At 41.6% G+C, this 20,122-nt stretch overlaps 1 protein-coding gene across 15 annotated transcripts in view; it reads left to right on the top strand.

Moving 5' to 3' along the window:
- Nucleotides 1–20,122, top strand: part of Afdn (afadin, adherens junction formation factor) — a 116,203-nt gene that overhangs the window by 38,619 nt on the left and 57,462 nt on the right. For all 15 annotated transcript variants that reach the window (XM_042672377.1, XM_042672380.1, XM_042672376.1 and 12 more), the window contains exons 7-12: nucleotides 3,099–3,210; nucleotides 4,771–4,938; nucleotides 11,154–11,248; nucleotides 12,029–12,291; nucleotides 16,807–16,876; nucleotides 18,648–18,766. In XM_042672377.1, coding sequence (XP_042528311.1) covers nucleotides 3,099–3,210; nucleotides 4,771–4,938; nucleotides 11,154–11,248; nucleotides 12,029–12,291; nucleotides 16,807–16,876; nucleotides 18,648–18,766 — 827 coding nt within the window. The remainder of the gene's footprint in view (nucleotides 1–3,098; nucleotides 3,211–4,770; nucleotides 4,939–11,153; nucleotides 11,249–12,028; nucleotides 12,292–16,806; nucleotides 16,877–18,647; nucleotides 18,767–20,122) is intronic.

Raw genomic sequence — 20,122 nt, forward strand, 5'->3', positions numbered from 1 at the left:
GATTACATATCATTCAGCATATGATAGTGAATTTCCTAACATACTTCTCTTTCACTGATGGAAATTAAAAAAAATTAAAGAATACATTGATCCATGTTCTCTCTGATTTGTAGAAATTAGATCTAAATTATACTGGGATGTGATGAATTGTACAGGATTCTAGCTGATTGCACACAGTGAGACCAAGAGAATTCTCTTAAGAGAGAGACATAAGCTCTTAAGACAGACATACCAGCTGGGTGCTAGTGGCTCACACCTGTAATCCTAGCTACTCAGGAGGATGAGATCTAAGGGTCACGGTTCGAAGCCAGCCTGGGCAAGAAAGTCGGTGAGACTCTGATCTCCAATTAACCACCAGAAAACCAGAAGTGGCACTGTGGCTTTGAGGTGGCCGAGGGGAGGGGGGAGAGGGAGGAGAGAGGGTCTGGGGGGGGTGCACACAAAGACAATGCCTATGTGCCTCTTCATATTTAATTACATATATATATATATATATCAAAATGAACTCCAAGATACAGAAACAAGAGCTTTTTGTAAAAATTTTTTTTGATGATTTGGTATTCTTTTCCTTATGTATGGTGTATTCAACTATCTTCAGGAGGGTTGGGAGAAGGTACAGAACTTGAGGGAAAAAGGTTGAAAAATTCTCCAGTGGGGCTGGGAAGGTGGTTCAGTGGTAGAGTGCTTGCCTTGCATGCATGAGGCTCTGGGTTTGATTCCTCAGCATCACATAAAGTAAAAAGAAAAAAAGCCAGAAGTGGTGCTGTGGCTCAAGCGGTAGAGCTCTAGCCTTGAGCTGAAGAGCTGAGGGACAGCGCCCAGGCCCAGAGTTCAGGCCCACGACCGGACCCCCCCCCCCCCAAAAAAAAAAAAAGAAAGAAAAATTGTCCAGTGGAGTGTAGCTCACTGGACATTGATGAGAGTGAAATATACAAATTGTGGGTGGAGACAGGAGGGAGGGACTGGGAGAGATGGGGGAACAGAAGACACTGTACGAAAAGAAACGAACTCATTACCTGACTCATGTCATTGTAATCCCTTTATACATCACCTCTATAACAGTGAAATAAATTAATTTAAAAAATGTAATACATTGATTAAGGTCATGAATATGTTAAAGCCCTATGTACTTTGAGTCTTTATTGACAGTCACTTTTAGGTTATCTGATTTTTTTTCCCCCTGTAGTGGAGATTGAATTCAGGGCTTCATGTTTGCTAGATAGACATTTGAACTATGTTCCTAGCCATTGTTTTTTTTTTTTCAGGATTTATTATTTTGTTATATGTTTTGTAAACAAAAAACCCCAAAACAACAAACAAAACAAAAAAGGAAAAGAAAAGCCCAAACATAGCCAGGTGCCGGTGGCTCACGCCTGTAATCCCAGCTACTAAGGAGGCTGAGATCTGAGGATCTCGGTTCAAAGCCAGCCTGGGCAGGAAAGTCTGTGAAACTCTTATCTCCAATAAACTACCAGAAACCCAGAAGTGGCGCTGTAACTCAGGTGGTAGAGCCCTAACCTTGAGCTGAAGAGCTGAGAGACAGCGCCCAGGTCCAGAGTTCAAGCCTCATGACGGACAAAAAAAAAAAAAAGCCCAAACATGCATGCTACCCACCAGAGGAAACTCATCTCTTTCTGGTGCAGGCCATACTACGTTAGTGTGCAAAGCCCTATCTACTCCTCACTATTAAACATTTATGACCTAACTACAAAAATGGAAGCCGGGTGCCGGTGGCTCACGCCTGTAATCCTAGCTACTCAGGAGGCTGAGATCTGGGGATCACAGTTCAAAGCCAGCCCGGGCAGGAAAAGTCTGTGAGACTCTTATTCCAATAAACCACTCAGAAAACCAGAAGTGGCGCTGTGGCTCAAGTGGTAGAGCTCTAGCCTTGAGTGAAAAGCTGAGGACACGCCTAGACCCAGAGTTCAGGCCCCAGGACTGACAAAAAAAAATGGAGCATGAAGGCAAACAGAGGCAACTACCCAGGTCTCAAATTCATGATCCTCCCTCTCTTCTCTCAGGTATTAGGTTGCCCTGCTGGATTTCTTCGAGAGTCTCTGTTGTTTTGGTTTACTGCTATATTATTTTCTGATCAGTTTTCTTTGTATGCTGAGATAGTAAAAATGAAGAATTTGTTGTAGTTATTTCCTGAATTAGAATTTTTTTTTAATTTTCTGAGCTCATTATTTCATAAATTATAGCTGTTTCATAGTCTTCACTTCTATTCAATTAATTATTTACTAAATATGCTGCTTGGGTTCAAAAGTTTGAGCTGTCCCTGAAAGATCTTCCTGTGTAGCTAGAATCGCAGGCAAGATCCACTGTGCCTGGCCCTGCCGTGTCCTTCAGGGCTTGTCCTGGGGCTTCCTTCAACTCAGGGCCCGCATGCTGTCCCTGAACATTTTTGCTCAAGGTTAGCACTCTAATATTTGAATCACAGTTCTGCTTCTGGATTTTTTGCTGATTAATTAGAGGTAAGAGTTTCATGGACTTTCTTGCCCTAGATGGCTTTGAACCATGATCCTCAGATCTCAGCCTCCTGACTAGCTAGGATTACAGGTGTGAGCCACCAGCACCTACTTCATTGTACTTTTCGGAAGCTTCAGCAGAGGACACAATGCACACCATAGCTAAACTGAAGAATATATACATTAAGAAACTAATGAATTTTTAAAAATTATTTATTTTTCCGTGCTCGGGCTTGAACTCAGCCTTGAACTCTTGCTCAGCTTTTCATTCAAGCAAAGTGTTCTACTGCTTGAACCACAGTTTCACTTCTGGCTTTGTACTGGTCAGTTGGAAATAAGATTCTTGGCAGTTTTTCTTCCCAGGCTAACTTCGAACCATGATCCTCCAATCTCAGCCTCCTTGAGTAGTAGGATTACAGGTGTGAGTGAGCCACTGGCACCCAGCTTCCAGTGACTTTTTAATTCATTCAAAAGTAGTACTTCCAAGCCAAGTAATACATACCTATGATAACAGCAGCACTGTAGAGGTAAGACAAGAGAACCTTGATGCAGAGGCTAGCCTCAGGATGACAGAATCAAACCACGTTGGCTTTTGGAGTGTATTTACTGTTAATGTGATTTCTCTGTTAGGTCATGCTTCCTCCTGGAGCTCAGCATTCTGACGAGAGAGGTGCTAAAGAAATCATTCTTGATGATGATGAGTGCCCTTTACAAATCTTCAGGGAATGGCCAAGTGACAAAGGTATAAGTAGACCTAATTGTAAAGCAGAAGTGAGGCTTCTATGTGCTCTGCTTGTTTCTCAGATGATGTGGAAAATTTGTACCTGAATGTTTTTTGATGGCTCTTTGCTGCACTGTTTCCCACCTCCTTTGTACACTTGGAGTAGTGTCTTGGCAATGGTACCAGGCTCAGCTCATTTGAGTCTCCTGCCCAGAGGCTGTCACTACAGATGGAAAGCCAGAAGAAGCAGACTTAGCGATTGAAGATAGCTGTTGCCAATTAGCAGTGAAACACTTTACATAGATGCTATATGCTAGTTGGACAAATGTGTTTTGATAGGGAAGGTAATCAAGGCTGTAAAGATGGTAATCAATTAAGATAGAGGTTGATTGTTTCTTATGTAAAATGCTTAAGGCTAGAAGTGTCTGTGATTTTGGATTTTTTTTCAGATTTTGGAATATCTTCACATAAACAATAAGATACCCCGGAGATGAGATCCAAATCTAAATACAGAATTCATTGATGTGATATAGGGTGTTTTTACTGTGTCTGCATCTTGCCTGCTACCTGTTTTAGGAGTTAAGTTGTCCATTTGTGTCATGTTTTAGAATTCATTGTGGTGATAAGTTTTGATTTTTGGATGAGGGATGTATGCTGTCTTATACAGGATTTATACTTGGCACTATTCAGACAATTTTTTCTGTTTCAAAGCAACAGGAGTTTAAAGCTGTATTTTTGATGAAATATAGTTTTCCTACTGTTGGAGTCACAGCAAAAGTTGACTTGCTCAGTAAGGTGCAGGTGCCTTTTCATTAATGAGGACACAAAAATGGATTGCCAATTAATCCTATCAATATTGAATACAGATTTTTTTTTTTGTGTCCGGTCATGGGGCTTGAACTCTGGGCCTGGGCGCTGTCCCTCAGCTCTTCAGCTCAAGGCTAGCGCTCTACCACTTGAGCCATAGCGCCACTTCCGGCTTTTTTCTTTTTGCTTATGTGGTGCTGGGAAATCGAACCCAGGGTTTCAGGCATGCAAGGCAAGCACTCTACCACTGAGCCACCTTCCCAGCCCTTGAATACAGATTTTTACAGTACCAGAAAATACTAAGTAAGCAGATTGAATACTTGCTTAGCACATTTTCTAGATAGAACAAACTTTATTAAAGAAAATTGGCTTAAATTCTGAATTCTGTTGTAAAAAAAATCACATCAATGAAGAAGTCTTCGAGTATATGAACTTATGTGAGAATATGTTCCATGTGTGGGAATATGTTAACTGACCACCGGGTTATCTATCAGAATAAGCATTCATTTATTCAGAAGCTGATTGTGTGCTGCTTTTAATTATATGATATCTTTGGGTAACTGGCTGTCATTAATTAAAAATAATCTTTGCCAATGGCTTGTTGGAGTTTTCCAGAGTCACCAAAAGACTAGTATTTCCTTCACTGAGTAAAATTATAAATTGGGTGAGCTTTTGCTCAGTTATTCTTTAGCAGATGCTGTTGATAATGTTTGGACTGCTATGCAGCTGGCCACCCCTACCACTGATTGATGACTGCTACTGTTAACATTCTAGGGATTCTAGTCTTCCAGTTGAAGAGGAGGCCACCTGACTATATCTCAAAGAAAACTAAGAAACACGCCGAAGGGAAGCCACCAAAGGGGAAAGAGAGAGCTGACGGGGCTGGCTATGGCTCCTCTCTTCCCCCTGAGAAACTGCCCTACTTGGTAGAGTTAAGCCCAGGTGAGAAAGCTTGTTACTTATACCAGGAGCATGATGTACAGAGTTTAGTGTGAAATGTTCCTCCTCATGTTTCTAATGCAGCTTAAGCATTCATTTATTTAGAAAAATGTAACTGTCATAGATGGCATTTATTTAAACATATTTAAGTACATGTACTCCTGAGTAAAATTAAATTCACTTGGACAAAAATGAATATTATACAAGATTTAAAAATAATACATGAAAGCTGGGCACCAGTGGCTCACGCCTATAATCCTAGCTACCCAGGAGGTTGAGATCTGAGGATCATGGTTCAAAGCCAGCCCAGGTGGAAAAGTCCGTGAGACTCTGATCTCCAATAAACCACTAGAAAACCAGAAGTGGCGCTGTGGCTCAAGAGGTAGAATGCTCGTCTTGAGCTGAAATGTGCAGGGACAGCGCCCAGGCCCAGAGTTCAAGCCCCATGACTGACAAAAAAAAAAAGAAGTTTTTAGAGTTTTAAATGTCCAGATTTCTTTTTTAAGGAAAAATGACCAAAATAACTTTGGTACAATAGTTTGTTAAAAATAGTAAACGGGTTGGGCAGGTGACTCAGTGGTAAAGTGCTTGCCTTACATGCATGAGGCCCTGGGTTTGATTCCTCAGCACCACATAAGCAGAAAAAGCCCAAAGTGGTGCTGTGGTTCAAATGGTACAGCACTAGCCTTGAGCTGAAGAGCTGAGGGACAGCGCTCAGGTCCAGAGTTCAGGCCCCACGACCACCACCACCAACAAAAATAGTAAACAGACTGTCAGAGTGGCTCAGGTCGTAGATTGCGTACTAACAAGTGTGAGAGCCTGAGCTCAAACTCTGGTACCACCCAAAATACATACATATGTACACACAGACATACATACTTGTATTCATAATATCATTGAAAAAATAGTGAACAGTACACTGAAATTTTCTCTTCCTGGGTATTGTGTACGTGAGTATGGGAGAAGGGAGAGAGGACAGGGAATCATACCATTGTCTACAGTGAATATGTCCCAAAGGAGTGTCTTTAAATTTAAATAGTGCGTCTAAGAGATCCATCTTGTGAGCAAACTGTTATTTGATTTTTAAATAATGATTTCATATTAGTCTTCTAAATATATTGTTTTCAGAATATTGCTAGGTTGTCATAATTTAGCCATCAGATAGGGAAATACATTGACATTCTTATATAATATATATACACACACATTCCCATGTAGTGTTTGCATATATGTTCTCTATTTGGTGTATTTGCTTATCATTTAGCCAAAATTATATTATTATTTAGTTAAAATGGAATTATGTGGCCTGAACAATTAAATATAATGAAGATAGCATTTTCTTCTCCCTTCTTAAAGCCCAATTAGTAACTGTAGAAAAATTACTACAAAAATGAACCAGTTGTGTAGATTATATATAGTTCCTGGGCAGGAATATGTTCTTCTTTTCCTTGGTTTTCAGTGTTAGTTTTACTTCTAAGGTTGGTTAAGTTTCACACAGTTGACTGTTAAAATTAGCTGAGGTTAGATCTGGTGTTTGTGATCCCACAGTGCTGGGAGACTGCGGGCTACACTCAGAAACTAGGGTGGGAGTGTGTCGTTTTGGCGTTGATGGCAGTGTGGCTATAGTAGTAAGTAGAGTTACGTTCATTTATATCCAGGTCTTTCTTTTCATTGATTAGCAGTTTGTAAGGAATATATTAGTGTTATTTGCTCCTCTCTTTTCTGGAGGAGGTTCATTTGAAGTTTTGTTTCCTCACTATGTCTCAGTATTACTGTATAAAGTCTGACAACCACTGGCTCTTGTTTGTCTGAGGGAAGGAAGAGAGCCACTTATTTTTTCAGCTTAATTTTTAGGATTATTTTTGGACATTGGGTACCTTAAGCACTGGAAACTTGGTTTTCTCCCAAATTTGAAGTTATGGAGATTTAATAGTATTGGCCTGTAGGGAAATTCATAAATAGAATAGTACAGAATAAATTTCAAATGAGTAGAAGAAAGTTGGTTTTGATGGATAGCCTCAATAGGCTGAGCATTCCTTCGCTCCATTTAGTACTTATATGTATCAGACACTCTTTTGGGGGTTAGCAATGGAGCACTAAAAATGAGATTTATCCTTAACCTCATATTCTGATGAGTTTCCATTTTGCTACTTATTTTATATTTGTTACCTCTCAGGTAGTCAAACACAGAGAAATTTTTTGTAGATGTGGGTGTACTGAAGTCCATAGGTAAATAATAGTTATGCTTTTTACCAAATATTTGCAACAGCATGTATTACATGCTTACTGATATATTTCTTGACCCTTTGCTACCTTTTCCCATCATTTATTGAGCTCCTTTGTGAGCAGAGCATTAGATGGAAAGGTACATAAAACTATTCCTGTTGACAGGTAATGTATCTACCAGGCAACAGTCACAACTCAGGGACAGTGATGGTCTCTGATCTGTACTCCCTCTCAGCTTCTCTGGGCTGCCTGGGGAGAGCACCCTCACTGTTGCACAGATGGTGAGCTGCTTAAGGTAGAGGCAGGGACTGGTGGCTGGCCCGAGTGTGAGGCCAGAATCTTTTCACTGGGTTCTGAGACCCTTTTAGGTTATCATTATTACTAAAGCTCCAGTCTGCATGCTGAATAAAATCTGCACACTGGTTTGTCAGGAATGGGGAGGGACTGTACTTCTACTGGGCATATTGTCAGCCAGGTGTGCGTCCTGGGTATGGAGGTCCCAGGATGGGTAGGAGTGGGTATACTTGCACTGTTTTCTGGAGAAATGGAAGCCTGGGTGCTGCTCTGTCCTGCTCTAAACAGAAGTCATTTAGGTGGGATGATGACCTCCTGTATGGCTAACTCACTGTTGCTGTCCTGCTGCTTGGTGACTCACTATTGTCTTGCTGTTTTCCTCAACGGTCTACACTGGTTTCTAAAACACTGACTGGGACACAGCAGTAGTCTCACCTGCACAGCTCTGAAAGCTGATGGGTAAAATGTACCTTTTCTTCCTTTGAGACATCTCACTGAAGCTCACCCTCTGCGTCTCTTCTCCTCCTTTCCTCTCCTGCGTGCTCTGCATGGTCTCTGTCCTGCCGGTGCTGCCTTCACCTGGGTCCTGGCATGTGTCTTAACCCCAGGGAGAAGGAGTCACTTTGCCTACTACAGCTATCACACTTACGAAGGTAATGCTACGCTTAATACTTCATATTTTTGTAACTGGGCTCTAATAGAACCTCACGGGCAAAATAATGTTCTCTGACCACACAGACACTATGTGCCTAGAAATTGAATGTGCTGTCCTTCTCAGCAGCGTCCCCGGTTCAGAGCTCACCTTACCACTGTGCTTTTCCGTGGCGCGCCCCTCAGGCAGAGGAGAGGCTAACTGAAAATGGGAGGAAGTGCTCTTAGCCTGTCCCTGTGGTCTGTGACCCTTCACACTTGGAGGATAGACTCAGCATTTCTCATCCAAAAGGCTGCTGAAATTTTGGGATGATGATATCGTGCCAGAAGTAGAAAACTCCATGCTTGACCTCATGTAGCAGTCAGAAATCCACACTAAATACATTGCATATGACATTCTGCATAGGCTATCTGTGTACATGAATGTGACACATTAATGAAGTTTATGTTTAGATTTGGGTCCCATCTCCAAGATATCTTACATGTATGCAAACAATCCCTGATCAAATTAAAAAAAAAAACAACAAATAGAACCCAGTTTGAAGTCTGAAGCACTTCTGGTCCCATGTCTGTCTGCTGTAGAGCAGTGGAGACTGCCTGCCTGGCATCCCTTGCATGGAAATGTCCTCCAGAGATGCCCTGCTTCTCCCCAGAGAAAGGTCTTCAGGGGTAGGGGCTGAGGGCATCTGTTTGTAGAGACCTTGTTGGGGATGGAGAATATGTTAAATGAATTTTGAGAGGGATGGTTTTAATATTCCAACCTGTAAGGTAGGTGATCAGTTGCTTCTAGCAGGAGCTAGAGCTGGGCTGCCCCGGGGAAGACAGGAGGCACTTAACTGTGACACCTTTCCTTCTTCCCATTCCGTAGCCCATCCTGGGCTTTAGCTCTGGTTTTTCTTTCTGTTTTAAAATTTTATTTTTTATTTGTGCCGGCCCTGGGGCTTGAACTTGGGGCCTAGGCGCTGTCCCTGAGCTGCTCTTGCTGAGGGCAAGCACTCCCCCACGTGAGCCTCCAGCTTTTTTGTGATTCATTACAGATAAGAGTCTGATGCATGTTTCTTCCTGGGCTGGTTTCAAACCACAATCCTCAGAACTCAGTCTCCCGAATAGCCAGAATTATAGGCATGAGCCACTGGTGTCTAGCTTACCTCTGGATTTTCTATTGCAGTGAAGTGGTAAGAAAGGAAAGACTGAGAAAGGAGTTTGCATTTCTCCCTTTTTTATGAAGCATCTACTTGCGTACACTAGAGAATATTAATGTGAAGTTTCTTCCCACCCCTAAGCAAGCGTGTCACTTTGCATTGAAACAGTTGTTCTTGCCGCAACCATGGTTGCTTATTTGCTTTTTTTTCTTTATAAGTTGTGTAATTTATATGACTACGTTCATTATACAGTTTCCTTCCTTTTTAGTGGAATTATTTGTTGCTAATACTTGAGACCATATACTTGAGTACATTCAGAAAGCCAGGTAAAGCCTTGGCATTGAGTGGTTCAGACACAAGGAAGATTAGTCAGACAGTAGGAATCTCTGTAAGATATGGTACATTAGAGATAAAAGAGGATCACATTCTCTGACTGCCCACGGCAACCAGAAGAGAGGAGTGAACATTCCAGGATGAGGACTCTCTGCCCAGGCCTGGAAAAGCCCGACGGTTTGTTTTGTTTTGGTGTATTTTTTGAAAGAGGGTCTCAGTAGATGGCCCAGTTTGGTCTTGAACTTATGATCCTCCTTCTTGGTCTCCCAACTGCTGGGATTACATGTGTATGCTATCATGCCTAACTTCTCACATGGTTCTCATGCTTTGTTTGGATCAAGAATTTCTAAGGCTAGAGTTGCAGATTAATATTGCAGCACAGAGACCCCCATGCTCAGTGAATCCACTTCAGGCATTGGTGCTCTGAATTATATCAGTCTCATCTTTCCTTTGCCAGTGTCCCAGACTTCTGAAATGTTTCAGAAACAGAAAATACTACCGAGATGTTACTTTGTATACTCTAAATCTTTGAAGATTTTAACAAAACTTGCATATTTCCTTGTCTGTAAGAGTTCAGAACACACCATGGCTGAGAAAATTTAGCATTTTAAAACTGTGTACACTCAAAAGCCCTCCAAAATGTTTAATCTCTGAAGCTCTTGCAACCTGTGTTCCTGGTTCCAGTTAATCAAAATCTTAATAAGTGGTTCTGAATTTACTTGGGCAGTTATGAACTAGGTCAAGGAGACTCTTGCTTACCTTTTGAGGAGACCTGGCTTGGTACATATGTGGCTGAATATGTGGTGTGTTACAGCGTGCAAATCTGTGATTGTATCGTAACGCTTGGCTTCTGGAGGTACATTTTCTCCTGTGACCTCTGAAATGAGGAGCTTTCAGTGGACATCCTTTTGCACTAGCTGGGGTGCAGTGAGTGAGAAATAAGTGTGCCCAGTGTAAGTGAAGCTAGAGGCTGGCCGTGCTGCTTCCCTCCTTCCCTCTCCTCTCCCCCCCCCCCCCCCCATCATGCTCATGAAAATTAACTTCCCATAATTCAAAACAGTATAAAAAAGAAATGACAGACCTAGTCTTCTGCCTGTCCTTTATCCCAGGACTGCTTGAAGGAGTCTAGCATGAGTCATAGTTCAGGAGACTCCTCCCTGGCCTCCATCTCAGGACTGTGGTCCGGAAGGTCTGGGCATAGCCAGCCCCTTCCCTGGCTGAAGGATCTAAGTGGAGGGGAGGGTCTACATGTCTTCTTTGATCTTCATATTGCCACTGTGACTTCATCTCACAACCACTAAAAGGACTCAGGGCAGGGTAGTAGAGTCTAAGATTTGCTTTTATGTAACAAAATGTTGGGACTGATGATTGTCTTGGCAGTGTGTATTAACTGTGCTTGCTTGAAGTTTTTCTACCCAGTTTGATGAATTGTATGATGTAACTTAGAGGGCTCTTTGAGAGAGATTCTGAGGAATGGGAACTGAAATATCATGTAAGGTCACTCTCTGTTCCAGGTAATATGACAAGAATGTTAGACTTGGCAAATGGTGTTCTCTTCTTCCCTTCTCACAGATGGTTCTGACTCCAGAGACAAGCCAAAGCTTTACCGCCTTCAGTTAAGTGTGACTGAAGTTGGGACAGAAAAGTTCGATGACAACTCTATCCAGGTGTGCAGTTATGCTACAGCCTAAGCTTCCTACTGTAGTTACTACCCACAGCAAAGTAGCTCCCACGCAGACCTGTATGTAATTATAAGTGGCTCATTTACTCTGCTTAGTGTGGAGAGGAGCGTGCATTTGTGTTCACACTTGACCCACAGAAGCTCAGCTCGGTTAGGACATTCCTCCCTCGTTTCCTTCTGCGAGGTGGTGGTCACAGCTTGTAGGTGGGTTTCAGGGTGAAGGAGTGCAGGGCAGCTGCCTCAGGCAGTGCTGGCTGAACACTGTTCTCACGTACTTAAAGCAGTGGGCATGGTTTCTGAAAACGTGAGGACCACATTTGTCACTTTGAACTGCCTTCTCTTATTTCATGTAGGTAAAAACGATGGGGGTTTCAGTTTCACTGTTCATTCTTTCCATGGCAGTGAAACAAGTAGGGATTTTTACTCATAGTTGTCTGTAGAGCTTTAAACTGTCTTATAAATGATTGAGATAATTAGACACTAGCTTTTTGTTTGTTTTTATGATGCTGGAGTTCATTTGGTGGGCAAGCACCATATCTCAGAACTGCGTTTAAAAAAAGTGCAGATTGTATAAGATGCCTTAAATTACTAGATGCCAAAAATGGGTAAGAATTTTGACAGTATTTTGTACTGTAAGGAGGAAATTCATTTAAGAAAGCAATGGAAACCAGGACTTGGTTGGGTCTTGGTTTCTTATGGATGTATTGATTATCGATAGAAGAGAAACTTGCTGTGTGTGTTAAGGATGGGCGTCTTCTGTTTTCAGTTGTTTGGTCCAGGAATTCAGCCCCATCACTGTGACCTTACCAACATGGACGGAGTGGTCACTGTGACTCCCAGAAACATGGACGCAGAGACCTATGTGGATGGCCAGCGCATCTCCGAGACCACCATGCTGCAGAGCGGCATGAAGCTGCAGTTTGGCCCCTCACACGTCTTTAAGTTTGTGGACCCCAACCAGGACCACGCTCTGGGGAGGAGGTCTGCAGAGGGAGGCCTGACCGTCAAGGGCCCCAGACACAAACCAGGGTGAGTAGGACTATGAGCCGGCAGCGCGACAGTTGGGACTGCATTTTAGCTGTATTTATGAGGATTTGAGTTCAGTGTAAATGCTTTGGCTTTTACTTTTTTTGTTTTTAGATTTCCAGTTTTAAAAATCAGGTAATAAGGACATTTCTTTTTGCACAGTGTCTTGCCTTCCCTTGCTTCCTACAGTTTTTCCTCCTGACCCCCTCCCTCCAGTTACATAGTCTGCTTTCAACTTAGTGTTCAGTGAGCACTGCTGCGGTTGTTCACCCTTTCTCCCTCCATTTTTGTGCTCCCCTCTCGCCCTCCCTAAAAAAGTAAACTTACATACAAGACAAAAGCCACAGAAAACAAAAACAGGGACAAAAGAGAAAAAAAAATCACAAAATAATAAAAAAACATCTTCTTTCTATTTCTTGGAGTTCATTTTGAAAATATTATTTTATATGATCATATGCACATAGCTGTTGAGCTTTTGTGATCCTCTCCTGAGAGTATCCTCCTTTGTTCACACTCTGTGAGTATCTAGAATCTTGTATAAATGGTCATGTTTAAGTGTATTTTTCTGTCCTTTACCATCCACTGTGTTTACTTATAGATTTATAGGCACATTCTAATGACAACAAATGAAGGAAACCATGCAACCTATGTTTCTTTGGGTCTGACTTACTTCACTTAATATAACTCTTTCCAAGTCTTTCCATTTCTTTACAAATGGTACAATATCATTCTTTCTGATGGATGAGTAGAATTCCAGTGTGCATATATATCATATTTTCTTGATACATTCGTCCATCAAGGGGCATCTGGATTGATTCTATATCTTGGCTATAGTAAATAGTGCTGAAATGAATATCATTGTGCTGATCCAAAATCACAGCAAATCAAAGAAAGACTGGATAAATGGGATTGCATCAAACTGAAGAGTTTCTGCATGGCCAGGGACATAGCTAGCAAGATAAATAGAAAGCCTACCAAATGGGAGAAGATTTTTACTAGCTATGCATCAGACAAGGGCCTCATATCTAAAATAAACTCAGAGCTCCAAAAATTAAACGCCCCCAAAATGGACAACCTAATTAATAAATAGAAGAGGAAATAAGAATGGCCAATAGACACATGAAGAAATGTTCAACGTCTCTGGCCATAAAAAATGCAAATCAGATTGAGAGTCCACCTTATCCCAGTTAGAATGGTCATTGTCAAGAAATCTAACAACAACAGATACTGGAGGGGATAGGACCCAAAGGGAATGCTGCTATATTGTTGGCGGGAGTGTGAACTGGTTCAACCACTCTGGAAAGCAGTATGGAGGTTCCTCAAAAGACTACACATAGAGCTCCCCTGTGACCCAAGAATCCCACTCCTGGGCATCTATCCAGTAGACCACAAACCAGGCCACACAAAATAGAAGTTTTGAACTGTTAGGTATTTATACTTAAGTAGTTTTTTTAAAGTTAATACACTAAAAACAATACCTGTTCCTTTCTAAAAAAAAAAAAAAAAAGAGAGAAAAAGAAAGGATATCCTGGGGCTGAGAGTGGGATTCAAGTAGTATAGGGCTTATCTAGCATATGCCAGGCTCTGAGTTCAGCTCTGAGTACATCCATAAGCAAAACAAGAACCCATGATACTCTATATAATGACACTATGTAATAAGCTTTCAAAAATCATGCCCGAGCATGATTCATTGACTGAGGTGAGGGTCTCATGAACTTTTTGCCTTGGCTGGCCTTTTAACCGTGATCCTCCTGAGAAGCTGAGATTATAAGTATGGACCACTGTGCCCATACCTAAGTTTTTTATTGTGGGTTCTTTTCCCCCTTGTAACCACTAACAAAACAGATCTCATTTAAGAATTCAGAATACTTTAGCTCCACCTAGTGCTTTCCTGAGGTCTCACAAGTGTTTTGTGACTAAGAAGCGAAGAATATGACTTCCTTGTTGGTAATGATAATTTTGAAATCCTGTACTGTTTAACCACTTTGTTGCCAACTTAGCAAGTTAGTAAGGTATTAATCTTGGGTAGATAGCTACAGTAGTTCTTCCCTTATGGCAGTTGGTACAACCTAGAACACCAACAGACAGGTTAAGTTTTCTGCCCAGAGAGCACAAACGTAAACCAACAGGTTTGGTGGGCTTTTCTTTCTCTGATATGAATACTTGGTGGATTTTCACATGTAGTCACTTAAGTAGGGAAGCAGTTACAAAGTTCATGGGTTGTGTAAGATCTATTTCTAGCTTCTTACTTTGTGCCACACTTAAGCAAATGACCACATCTCCTTATTTTTCTAAAAAAATCAGCAATACCTTTACTATGTACTTCCTATGAGAGTTCATTCCTTTCTCTTTCTTCCATCCTTAAACTAAATGTGTTTCTGGGCAAATAACCTATATACTCTTAATTTTTTGGTTAATTTATATGATTATATGTGGGAGGAGTTTGTTATTTTACCATATTTACACAGTATCCCCATTAGTCTCATTCTATTATACTCTCTCCAAGAAAACATTCCCTACATTTAAGAGCATGTGCTTTTAAATGGAAATTCCAAGTCAGTCTTCAGATCCTTATTTATGTTCAACAGGAGGTAGCAGAATTGGATACTGTTATTTTGCTAATTTGATTACTTGTGCATGCAGACTATAGACATTGAGCTTCCATGTCATATATCATTGTTATTTTCTGAATGCTGAGATAGAGATAGGATTCTTAGAGTCAGAAGTCAAAATTGGATGATAATAAAGTAATTTATAAAGTCACTTTGGACTTGTTTTTCATATCCAGAATGTAGCACAAATGGTGGGTACAAATTAAAATTTAAGTACTTTTGGAGGAATAAGTTGAAGAGCTTTGTCTGGTATAAATTTGCTATTTTATAGTGTTAGTTATCTATAAGAGGAAGGTAGGGATGATAATGTATATGTTTTAGCTTTGATAAGTGGCAAAGAAGATGAGCCATATCACATTACTTTGTCAGATATTGGCAAATATCTGAAGTAAATCGTATTTAAGCTGATAAAAGCCAGCAGAACATTTCCATGAATATTTAATTTTAAAATTTGGTGATATATTGCAAAAAATTAATTATCTTTTTACTTTTTTAAAAGTTTCAACTCAAAGTTCAGTGCTATTTTGCACTAAAAATGCTCTGTTTTCTTAGTGATAAGGTAGAGAAATTTATACCTGCTTTACTAATTTGAATTTATAGATCACTTCCTTAATGGATTGAGTGTAAATAAGAGTCTTAAGTACCATGTTGCTTTAAAATTAGAGCATCTATGAAGAGATTTAATTCTTTATTATTATTATAATTAGAATACTTGCATAGCAGACCAGGACCTTTAATCCTTGCTTTATCCTCATTGCATTCTAGGTAGCTTTAGGTGTTTTTTTTAGTTAGGACTAGTAGGTTATATTTAACTTTTTTAACCAAAGAACTAGTTTGCCTCTACTTTTTTACTATTCAAAATGAGGTTCTGTTTATATTCCAGGTTAATTTTTCAAAATGATGTATGTGGAAGTTTTGGTATTTTGAGATATCTAAATAATCTTTAAGACTATGATATCTCTTAATTTGATTACTGGCATTATCAAAAGTTTCCTCTTTCTTTATTGAAGCCTAAGCAGTAATGATCATGTACATTAGCCATTCCGGGCAGGGAAGTCCGTGAGAATCTTATCTCCAGTTAACCACCAGAAGACTGGCAGTGGCACTGGGATAGCCTTTAGGAAAAAAGCTCAGGGATAGCACCCAGGCCCCAAGCTCAAGCCCCACCACACACACCCACCACACACACACACACACACACACACACACACACACACACACACACACACACACACACACACACACACACGCACGCACGCACGCACGCACGCACAAGCACACACACACACACGCATGCACACAGAAAGACAGGTAGCTTATTATTGAGTTTACCTGTGTAATAGCCATAGATTGGGTCATGAGTACTTCAAGTCCAGCCTTCCCTTATATTTATGTGCTATTTGCAGCCTAGATAAACTTAAATGTTCATTCTCATGATTAAATTCTGGTTATGGAAGAAAAAGATCTAGAAAGCTGGTGTGGTAGCTCACACCTATTATTCCAGTTTCTTAGGAAGCAGATATAGGAGGATAGTTGTTTGAAACCAGTTTGGGGGGAAAAAATGGTTATTGAGATCTCTCTTAAAACAAAAGTTGGGTTTGATGGTGTAAGTCTATAATCTCCATTATATGGGAGGCTGAGACAGGTGGATTTTGGCCCAAGGTTAGCCTGGACAAAAAAGTAGAACACTTGCTGAAAAATAAAGCAGAAAGGGCTGGGAATCATGTAGATGATCCTAACGAAGAGTGTTTCCACAAATTGACCATAGTTTCTTTCTTCTTGTTCAGTCTGTGTGCTAAAAATGAAGTCACTTATGGACAATCTGGGGTGTTTACCTACTGGCCCCTGCTGCGCTTCATCTGTTATTTGACAGTCTATTCTGTGTGTTTCTTTTTCATCCCAACAGCGCTGTGCAGGAGACAACCTTTGATTTGGGAGGCGATGTCCTCAGCGGGCCCGCACTGCCCTCAAGCAGGGTAGGTGACTGTGTGTGTGTGATGTTGTCACAGCACGGACTTCACAGTGGGCGTGCTACTCTGTTGTGCCACCTCTTGGGATACGGGAAAGACAGAGGGTAGAATGCTCCTTTTTCCTGAGTCCAGGATATTGTGTTTTTCCTTCTGTGCTGGGCTTCTCCATGTGGAGATTGTGCAGAAGGTAGTGCAGTCCTGTTAAGGTAGCTCCGTATATTCAGGGGCCTTCTCAGATACTGCCCTGCAGCTCACCCTGGAGTTTCTGTGTAATCGGGACAGTTCTCCAATAAGAAGCCACTTCAGAACTTGGTGTGTTAAAACAGCAGCCAAATCGGGACAGTTCTCCAATAAGAAGCCACTTCAGAACTTGGTGTGTTAAAACAGCAGCCACTTTACTTGTTCATGGTGGGTCTGGTTTGAGCTCACTGGGGCAGTTGTTGGTCTTCTAGCAGCCACTTGGGGGATTGCATTCAGCAGTCAGATTTCTGACTCAGTGCAGCCTTCCTTTCCCCGCCCTCTTGGGTTTTTTCCCCCAGGGCCCTTATCCCTAGATCCTAGTTGTTCCCCACAAGACCCTTAAGCTTCTAGTCCTCCTTGAGGGTTAGAGCTGCAGCAACCTAGCATCAGTTCTCTGCCTTCCATTGCTTGAAGCAAACCCAGGTGCACTCAGATTTCAGGGAAAGAGGAGCCCTGGTGTGACTGTGTGCCATACAGTCCTCAACAGTGCCATGTGTCAGAGCGACCCTTATCCTCCTGCTCCCCCACCCCCAGCCACGCTGTCCCCAACAGCACCCATGTGTCAGAGTGACCCTTATCCTCCTACCTGCCCCCCCAGCCACGCTGTCCCCAACAGCACCTATTTATGGAAAAAACAAGAACTGAAAAATTATATGCAAATAGATGCCCAGTATTAATTTCTGGGTGGTAACATAAGGATTTTTAGTTACTTCTTACATAGGCTCAATTTCTACATAAGCTCAATCTATACAAATAGGTAACACATCCTCTGCCTTCAAGAGGTTAGGAGTATATATTTTAGAAGTGTTTAAATATATTGGGCAGTTTATAGGTGTGGTTTTCCTTGGCATTGGTAAGTGCAAGAAATAAACTAGTGAATTCATTAGATATTGAGCTATAATGCATAGGATTCCAATCTGTTCTGAAGACTGATAAACTAAAGGCTCCAACGCTATACATTGTGTGTATCTTCTTCTGAGCTCTTAGGCTGTCTGAGACACCTTATGGAAATAGAGTCAGTATTATTTTTCTACTTGAGATATCATTATCTATGTATGTACACTTTTTTGTTTTTTGGCCTGTCCTGGGGATTGAACTCAGAGCCTGAGTGCTAGCCCTGAGCTTCTTTTGCTCAAGGCTAGCTCTCTACCACTTGAGCCATAGCTCTACTTCTGGCTTTTCTGGTGGTTCATTAGAGATAAGAATCTCACAGACTTTCTTGCCTGAGCTGGTGATCCTCAGATCCTGGCCTCTTTCGTAGCAAGGATTACAGGTATGAGCCACCGGCACCCGGCTCCTTTCATACGCTTTTTTTCTGAAGCCAAGTCCTATCTCTTGGAAATCGAAATAGCACTGTTTTTCATGTTATTCTTTAAGTCCCATGTGCCCTGGTGGATTTTGCGTTTCTGAGTCACTGGCTAGTCCTTCTGCCTTCCCTGCATGGCAGGCCCGCATCAGATATCTGTCTGCCTGCGGCACCTGAGTATAAAGCTTGCTTTGTCTCTGCGGCATTCTAACCACTGCTTTCCTGGCACAGAGCACCACTAGACTGGACAGCGACAGGGTGTCCTCTGCCTCTAGCGCAGCCGAGCGAGGAATGGTGAAGCCCGTGATCCGCGTGGATCAGCAGCAGGACTACCGCAGACACGAGAGCAGGTAGGGGTGCTTCCACTCTGATCCCAGGAGGGGTTCCTAAGATGTCCAGGAAGCTTGGGACAGCATTACTGACAAACGTGTCACAATAGTCACAGTATTTTCAAGAGCATTTCCTTTCCCGTTTACTCATTGGGGGAAAAGTGCTTCCTTGATGACTGTTGTCTCTTTTTTTTTTTTGGGTCTGGTCGTGGGGTCTGAACTCTGGGCCTGGGCGCTGTCCCTCAGCTCTTCAGCTCAAGGCTAGCACTCTACCACTTGAGCCACAGCGCCACTTCCAGCTTTTTTCTTTTTGCTTATGTGGTGCTGAGGAATCGAACCCAGGGCCTCAGGCAGGCAAGACAAGCCTGTACCACTGAGCCACCTTCTTAGCCCGACTGTTGTCTCTTATAGACCCTGTGTTACCAGGCTGATCCTGGAGGCACATGGGATAGAAAGTGTTCTTCCATATTGACTGCTCTGAACGAAATATAAATAAGGGAGTTTTCATAGTGTTTTAATATTGGATCATTTCTATATAGTTAGAGAAAACTAGTCATTTCACCCATTTGTAGAAGAGATTAAAAAAATGCATGAAGCCAAAAATGACTTTGAAGGACACTCTCTAGTCCCTTTGGGAGACTGTATTATTCTGCCTCGCCCTGTAGAGGCAAGTGGACGGTGAACTGTTGTTTTATTTTGATACTACTTCGTTTGCAGAAGTCTCTGTCCCCTATTTCCTGAAGATTTTCAATTTGTGTCACTTTAGTAAATCAGAATTCATTGTCCTGTGACATCTAGAGCTGTTTAGATGTTGACAGTAAAGTCATCATCTTAAGCACAGTAGTTCTGTAACAGATGATGAGTACCAGGTACTATCCTTTTGACATTACAGACACATCTGGCTCTGTACATGTGCTCTGGCCCCACAAAGACATAGTCAGAGCAGAGAGTACATATGACTTGTTGTGCATATTGGTAGTGGGGAACTTGGAGAATTGATGTTTGGCACTCTTCATATATTGGAAAGGCTGTTCTGACTGTTCCCTGGTAGAAGTCCAGTAGTCAAGGCTAAGAGTGGGCACAGGTGTGACATGAAATGGTAATCATTAATTCTCACCTTCCAGCAGAGGGCACTGTGAAGTGGAGGATGTTAATGTCTCTTCCATAGTATTGAAACTGGTATATTCATCAGGGAGTTACAGGTGTTTCATTTTATTATGCAAGAGCTCTGTGGGTATATGAATTTTCTTAGCTTTCATAGAATTGGTTAATTTTTCTATATGCTCATTTGGGATGGTAAAGTGTAGGATGTCCAGAATGGTAAATTGGTATTATAGTGAATACTTATATGTAGTTATAAAGTGATTGCTTAATGTT

The sequence above is a fragment of the Dipodomys spectabilis genome, unplaced genomic scaffold (genome assembly GCF_019054845.1).
Source record: "Dipodomys spectabilis isolate Male_0828 unplaced genomic scaffold, ASM1905484v1 ptg000702l, whole genome shotgun sequence".
Taxonomy (NCBI): domain Eukaryota; kingdom Metazoa; phylum Chordata; class Mammalia; order Rodentia; family Heteromyidae; genus Dipodomys; species Dipodomys spectabilis.